The following is a 7,908-nucleotide window of genomic DNA, read 5'->3' on the forward strand; positions in this document are numbered from 1 at the left end:
GGGATGAGGGGACTGGGAGGGAAAGGACACTGCTCGAGTGTGAAGTAGGAGTGGGGAGGGCTCCCTTACAGGCCGCCTCGAGGGTGAGATACTGACCGGGAGGCGCTTAGCACAAGGCGTGGGACAGAGAGACGCGGGAGGGCGCACCTCCAGCGTCCTCTGCCCGGGCACCTGCAAGAGAGGCTTACCCGGCCCACTTCCACGAGGTTTGTGACCATGACGATGCTGGCAGAGTTCTCCTGCCAGATCATTCTCCAGAAGTCCTTTACCGTCTCCTGCATCGGACCTGCCAACAGAGAAGGCGAAAGGGTCAAGCCGGTAAGCGCAAGGAAGCAGTCAGGAGGTTTTTTCCCTCCTGGTTGCTTAGTCCACGTTGAGGCCAGGGGGTCCTGGTTAAGACACCGAGTAGCTGACACTGGGGCCTGAGACAGGCATGTGAGCCTGATAGGGCCAGATCAGAAAAGTCTGAAGCATCTATTGGGAATGTGAGCAGCTCCCTGTCTCCCCTCTGTCCTCTTCCTGCTCAGACCCTTCCCACAAGAGCCATCCGTCTCCTCCTCTGGACAATATTATGGCGTGTGGCTTGGGGGAGTTTTCAAAAATTGGGTTCAGAACCTCAGTGAGAGATACGCAGGCAATTGGGGTTAGAGTTTAGCAGGGGAGAGAGCTGCCGGGTGCTGAGAACAAAAACAGGAGATGCCTCATTTTGAGCTTGACAAATGCTGGAGGCATTTCTCTGGAGCCCGAACAGGAAAGAAAAAAAAAAAAAAAGAAAAGAAAAGAAAAAAAGACAAGGGGTGGAAAATAGAATCTGACAGTCCAAAGCAATTTCCTTGGAAATTACTCTTTCAATGTTCCGGGCCTATATTATTTTTAAAATTGCCAAAGTAATATGAGTGCTTGATATAAAAGTTTGTATACCATTTTCTGTATTTATATGCATATGTATATATTTACTGCAATAAGCATCATAGCTATCATTTGCATTTTCTGATGCCCTTAAAAATTCTTACCAGGTACAATATTTTTCAGAGGTGCATAGTTTTTTATAATATGGAGAGACCATATTTTATTTAAACAATCTACCCATTGTTGGCCATTTAAGATTTTTCACTTGTTTTCTCTGTTATAGATAACCCTGTGAAGAATATTTTTATATACATCATTGTCTACACATACAATTGTCTGCAGGATTTTTTTCCTAGAAGGGTTTGAAAGGTATGACCATTTTTAAGCCTTGTGAGGATGTACTGCCAAGTTGCTTTCTAGGGCAACTGGCTGCACCTCACTTATGGGCAGACACCCACACCCACGGGGAGATAAGGAGCCATCAGGTCCGGCTCTGGTAGGTGTTGATGTCACCTGCCTCCAGCCCATTCTTTTGGTCTGCCCTGCCTGGGGCCCCCCTCCTGACCATTTCCTGGTGACAGTCCCCTCCTCTCTTACTCACACCCCTGCCTCCTATAGCTGAACTTGTCACCTCTTTCCTTTGCAAACAAACAATGAGCAATCCCAAAGACCTCAGGTGGCCTTCCTCTGTGTGGCTCCTTGCTGGAAGAAGCTCATTCCTTTCCTCCAGAGAAGGGCCAGGGCCTTTGGTGCAGACGGAATGTTGGGGGGACAGACACAGGAGGAAAGGACAGCAACCCTACAGTGACTTCCCAGAGGGCCCTCTTTCCGACCACCCTGGAAGTCTCTCCCTAGGTGGAGGGAGGGCGCTTACCTTGAGTTGCGATGTAGTGCCGCGGTCGATGGTATCCCTAGGTGACAGGAGAAAAGCACAGTGAAGGGTCTCCAGTCAAAGCTTGCACACAGCACAGAATCAACAAACATCCTCTCAAAGCCTTGGTTTCCTCGTAGGCAAAACTGGAATAGTGCTAGCCATTTCCCAGAGAAGTGGCAAAGATTAGATAAGCTAATGCTTCTATATTGCTTAGTAAGTCTCTGCATGTGAGCTATTCTCACAGTTGCTTGTGAGGTGCCCACACAGGCTTGCCTTGCAGCCTGTTGCACTGGGGGCAACCATTGGGTGGGCATCACTCTTCCTCATGCACCCCTCAAAAGGTGGAGAAGGAGTCTTCAGGTTGAGGGAGGACATCAACCATCAGAAAGTCTTTCCTGAGCCATGATTATATAGAGAACACTGTAGGAGGCCCTTTGGGATACCCAGAGAAGAAAATGGAAGAAAACAATTCTGTCATTGACCCCTTCCTTGCATCATTAACAATAAGAGAAAGAAAATTGGGAAGGATGCCTCATTGCTTCTCCATGCCCACATGCCTGGGCTCTCTGTACCTCTGTTCCAGGTACAGAGAGAACCTCGTGGAGATGTGCCTGGGAGACCCAGAGAGCTACTTGCTAATTCACAGGTTCTGATTTCCCTGCACATTTCAATGTGCTTGGACAAGCCCTGCTGTGCTCTGGTGTGAGATTACTCTGGTGATCCATAACCCTGGTCACTGGGGAAGAGGTTGAAGGTGACCCTTCTTTTGCCTGGGCATGGCATATGTGGAGAGTCTTCTTTCTTGTCACAGAGAGGTAGTATATCATATTGAGCAGAGGCTTAAATTTTGGAGATGGACAGATTTGCATTTAATGCAGAACAATGAATGAAATTAGTGTTTATTAAATGAATAAATGAGTGAATGAATGAATATATATATATTCATTCGTTCATATATATATATATATATATATATAAACAAATGGCAGTTATGGAGTTGTTGGTAGTCCTAAAGTCTACTTAACCTTTATAGTTAACTATCTCCAGAGGAAATAAGCCCTAATGTTTGATGAACAACTGTTTTTGTCTTAAATGTTGTTGACCAGCCTTTCTGTCCTGTTGAAGTGGATGAGCTGCCTCAATGCCTCCTTCTTCAGGAAATAGCCAGGGTTGCCATCTGTACGGTCCATGGTGCCATAGAAGTGACATCTCTAAAGTTCTGGACCCACATTCTGTTTTAAAGATGAGTTTCTAAGTCCCCCGTACATTTCACTTCCTTAGTCTTTCGCTTGCTCAACAACTAGCTCATAGGCACCTTCCAATTGCTGAGCACACTCTACAGCTGGACGTCAGCACCAACCCAAAGCCAGTGTCATGACCAAGACTATTGGATTAACCACACAGCAATCAACAGCTGCACTTAAACTCTGCTAGAGTGGTCCTACCTACTTAGTGAGGTTCTTAAGGACAAACACTGCCTACTAAATTGTTTTTTCAAATTACCCCAGAGCCTAGCACAGTGTGAGATCAGAGCAAATTCCCAATCAACAAGATGTCAACAAATCAACTAGACAGGAGCATCCCATAGTGGTTACGTGACAGACCATGGACTCTGGAACCCAAGTGCATGGATTTTAACCCTGGCTCTGTCTCTTCTAGGCTGTGTGGTTTGGGGCAAGTTACTTAACCCTTCGTGCCTCAATTTTTTTTTTCCCTATAAAATGAGGATAACGGTATTTACATCATAGTGTTGTTCAGATTAAATGAGTTAATATATGACAGTTACTGTGCACCAGGCATTATTCAGAGATTTAGCATATATGCTCTTGCTATTATTATTATTTTGTTATGTATTTGACAAACATTTATTGTGCGCCTACCAAGACTAAAAGTCCATGCGGGCCAGTTGGGGGATACTGGAATGCCGAGCCCTCCCTTCTGTGAGTATAATAACAGCCCTTCTCTTAGACACAGGAGGTAGGAAGACCCACCTGTTCCTCCCAGTCAAGATGGACAGTATGCCCAGACAGACAGAAAGAATTATACTCAGGGGTTTTCTTGAGTAGTTTTGGGAACAGAAAATAGTCCCCAAGAGCCTGAAAAGATGACGAAGTTTCTCAAGTCTACCCTCTTCTGCCACGCCCATCAATCATTCTCACAGCCCTTACCCTCCCTGGCCTGGGCGACAGCATCGACCTCTCGCTGGCCTCCCTGCCTCCAGCCTTCCCTGCAGCCGGCTGCTTCCTGCCCCAGTGGGCTTCCCATTGCACCCTGACGGCATTTCCCTGCTTGTAAGCCTGCAACAGCTCTGCACTGCCTGCACGGTCATGTCCAAAGGCCTCAGCTCGGGACTAGTCATCTATCTGTGTCCTCATCTGCCTCCAGCTACACTTCCAGGCGGGCCTCTTTGGTCCCTCCCACAACCCCACACACCCCATGCTCCAGCGTCACCCCACCACTCTTCAAATGTGACCTCCTCTGGAAGGCAGCACTGACGCCTTCCTCCCGAGTGGCCCAGCAAGGCTCTGCACGTGCCCGATGAGCACAATCACGTGTACTGCAAGAATTCTTTGTCCTTTTCTCCTCATGGGCCTTGGGACATGCCACCCAGAGCTGGGTGCAGTTTTCAGCAAAGGCTGGTTGGTGGAAATATGTTTTCAGGGTGAAGTTGGGCCACCCCCTTAGTGTCGAGGCTGGAGGACAAAAGACCCTGGAAGAAACCACGATTTAGAAGCGTCTCGAGTGCTTGAAATTCAACGAGACAAAATTCTGGGCAAGAAAATTCACATTTCGGTTGTGGGGCTAGAGAGCTTGGGTTCACCATTCTGTGCGCTCACTTGTTCTCTCAGCCATTCAGTATGCATCAGCAGGAATTAAGTCAGTGCCTCCTGCTACGTACCAGGCACCACAAATGCAGAAGTGGATCTGACGGGTGTGGGTCCTGCTTTTGAGCCGCATGCAGACGTCAGCAGATTGGGGCGAGGGCTACCAAGGGGAAGAGGTGGAGCTCTGAGGACCCAGTCGGGGAGGCCAGAGAAGTGTTCTGTGCACAGATGGGAGTTGACTTTGCTTCTTAATTCAGCCTAGATTGGGCATTTCAATAGTCCCTGTCATTCCCATCTCATGCCTTCAGCAACATTACCAGTTCTCCCATTGCTCAATGCTGACTGCTCTTCAGCAGCAGCGACCACGTGTCCACCCGGAGGCCTGAGCACTGGCCGCTCCCTGTGCCTGCTGTGTGATGCCCTCGTGGCTCGCTCTCGCCCCATCCAGGCTTCTCTTGGTTGTCAGTCACTTCTGCAGAGAGCGCCCTCCTCCCGCCACCCCGGCAGCTTCTTTCCAATTTCTCCAGCTTATTTTTCTTCGGAGTGCTTATTAACAAATGGCACACTGTTCTTCGTTTATTTACATGCTGTTGTCTGTACCCCCCCAGTTAAGCGGGGGCTCCGCTTGGGCAAGGCTGTGTCTGGCTTGCTCAGAGCTGTGTCCTCAGCACCCAGAAGTCAGCCTGGGCCATCGGCCCTGATAAATACACACCGAATGAATGCACGCATGCTGCACGCCTGTCCCCACCCTGCATCTGAGCAAAGAGACCCCTCGCTGGCTTCCAAAATCCCACGCAGTCCCCAAAGAGAAAACATTCTAACCACGAGACTCCTCAGCAAAGGAGATAAAAGGAAATGTACTGCTCAGTTGGGGCTCCTCTGGGGATTTGCCAAGAGCTAGTACAGAAAACTTCCTAACCTTAAAAGAACTTTGAGTTCATTTAAGTCCCACCTACACAGCACGCCGATCGACTGCAAACCAGCACTGGGCCTGCCTCCATCTGTCTGTGAGCAATGGGAAAGAGGTTTGCATCCAAAACGCATTTATCTCACTCTGCACTCGTGCATCTGTTACTTACTGGGGACCCAGATACGATATTTATTTCCAGGCTGGTAATTTATAACAGATTTAAGTGGCCAATACATTTTCGGGTGTGCAAACAAACTTGCCAGTGGGATGGTTGGTAGCAGACCACGGCCTCCGGAGGCACAGGCAGGGCTGGCCCCATCCGGCTCATTATCCCAATGGAGTCATTGTAATGAATCGTCAAGATCCAATTGTGGAGAAATGATTCTAGCGTGGGCAGTTAGCTCTTTGGAGTGTCAGGGAGGATTCTGGCTAGAGCAGAAAGCAGGGCAAAGGAGTGAGGACCTAGAGAGCTGTCTAGGTTGTCATCTTGCCAGGAATCACCATAGAGACACCAGGAATTTTGACTTTGCTGGAGCATATAATAGGTTCACAATTGATGGGGTTCCTCCGCTCTCCACCCTGAAATGGTAATAGTATTCAGGTGGTGCTTGTGGTTGGTATCTTCTCTTTGTCCCTCCACTTTCCCTCTCTTACCTTCCACGCTCTGCTCTGTGCCCTGGGAGGCTAATCCGTGTGGACCACACGACGGTCTCACAAGTCTTCTTGCTTCTTGTTGGGTTTGGCCAATGGGGACAGGAACCAAGGGCTCAGAGGCCAGGAGGGGGTTGGGGCATATATGTGCTTCCGGGTCCTTCTCTGCCAAGTCACTGTGGCTGGGCTCTGTCTATCTACCCAGCCTACAGCTGCTGAAGGGCAGCCTTCTCGTACAGCTACTCTCTCCTCGTGTCTAGGCCTAGGGCTGGTAAGAGCTCTCTGCTGTTGCTAGCCCAGAGATACTGCACCCAACACTTCTGGTTTCTCTTAATCTTGTTCCCATCCTTATTAAACTCTTCTTGGATTCCTCCTTTGAGAACAAGAACCTCTGTTTCTTTTTTGGAACCTGGGCAGATACTTTCCATTAGTTATCACACCCTTGTGGGGTGGCGTTATTATCTCATTTTACAGACAGCACAATGAGTAAGTGATTTACCCAAGACCACAAAGCTAGCAAGCAGAAAGCACTGGATTCAACAGGCCCAACAAGGGACGGATTCATGACTTTAGTCTTGTCAGCCTTTAATTCTAACCACCGAGATTCAGCCCAGAGTCCACCAGCCCATGAGAAGACAGCCGGTAACAGAGGCTGTTTGTCCCGTCTGCACAATCTGCTTCTCACAGAGAGAGGGAGAAGGTGTGTTCTAGGTGGGCAAAGAACCAGAGTTTAGTCGTGTGACCTTGGGAATTGCTTTTCTCCTAGACCTTTTGTTTCCCACTTTTAAAAGCTTGCAAAACTCCTTGTAATGCCAGAACAGGAGAGAAATGGGAGGCTTTATTGGTATTGGTGCTGCAGAGATTCACTTGCATTTAGAACAATTTCATTTGTTGCCTATAAAATCCCACAGTGTTTCTTGGCTCTGATTGCAGTCAGACGCTCACTCAGATTTGGATCGAGTGTCTATCTAGGAAAGCGACTTTGCTGGGGGTTTCTAGTCAGATGACAAATGTTGGATACAGCCATGCAAGCACGCCAGACCCTGTGCGGCCTGTGGCCCTTCAGGGTCCTGTCTACCTAGTCACAGGCAAGGTCGAGGAGAAATGGAAGGAATCAATTCAACCTGGATCCACATGTGTGACCAAGTCCCTGCCTTGTTCTGGCTACAAAATGGGATCTGGGAGTGGGTGGGGAGAGGCAGGAGAAAGGACTGCACTAGGGGTCGGGCAGGTCTGGTTCCCATCTTAGTTCTGCCACTGATCAGCTGTACAGCCTTGGACAAGCTCCGCAATCTCTCTAACCCTCAGTCCTTCCCACCCCCAAGAATGGGAATGAAAACACCTACCTTAAGGGTTATTAAGAAGTCTTGATAAGCTGACTCATGCAAACCACCCATCATAAGGCCCAAGAATGACTCATTAAGAGCCAGTTGGTGTTGTCATTGCTTATTGCTATTATGGAAGGCAGCAGGGTATGGTGAGAAAAGCACTCTGGATTCAAACTCCTGCTTCCTCCTCCCCCACCTCCTGGCAGTGTAACCTGGACAAGTTACGTAACTTCAAGAGCCTCAGCTACTCATCTGGAAATGGGTGGTAATGGCACTTACTTTGTGAGGTTGTGGTACTAGTTAAGGAGATGCTGGTACGTGAAAGGTGATCAATAAGTCTTAGTTTACTATAAATCCTTCTTGCCTGGCTGGCCCTAAGTCATCTTCTAAGGCAGAATGGAGATGTCACTTCCTCCAGGAAGCCTTCCCTGGCTGCTTCCCCCCACTGCCAACTTGATGCTTTGATTTTCC

At 48.6% G+C, this 7,908-nt stretch overlaps 1 protein-coding gene across 5 annotated transcripts in view; it reads right to left on the bottom strand.

The window, feature by feature from the left end:
- PTPRT (protein tyrosine phosphatase receptor type T) overlaps positions 1–7,908 on the bottom strand; it is a 1,014,822-nt gene that overhangs the window by 42,002 nt on the left and 964,912 nt on the right. For all 5 annotated transcript variants that reach the window (XM_012781110.3, XM_020281830.2, XM_076011129.1 and 2 more), the window contains 2 exons: positions 1,724–1,760; positions 189–286 (listed from right to left, as the gene is read on the bottom strand). In XM_012781110.3, the coding sequence (XP_012636564.2) occupies positions 189–286; positions 1,724–1,760 (135 nt within the window). The remainder of the gene's footprint in view (positions 1–188; positions 287–1,723; positions 1,761–7,908) is intronic.

Source organism: Microcebus murinus, chromosome 16 (genome assembly GCF_040939455.1).
Source record: "Microcebus murinus isolate Inina chromosome 16, M.murinus_Inina_mat1.0, whole genome shotgun sequence".
Taxonomy (NCBI): Eukaryota; Metazoa; Chordata; class Mammalia; order Primates; family Cheirogaleidae; genus Microcebus; species Microcebus murinus.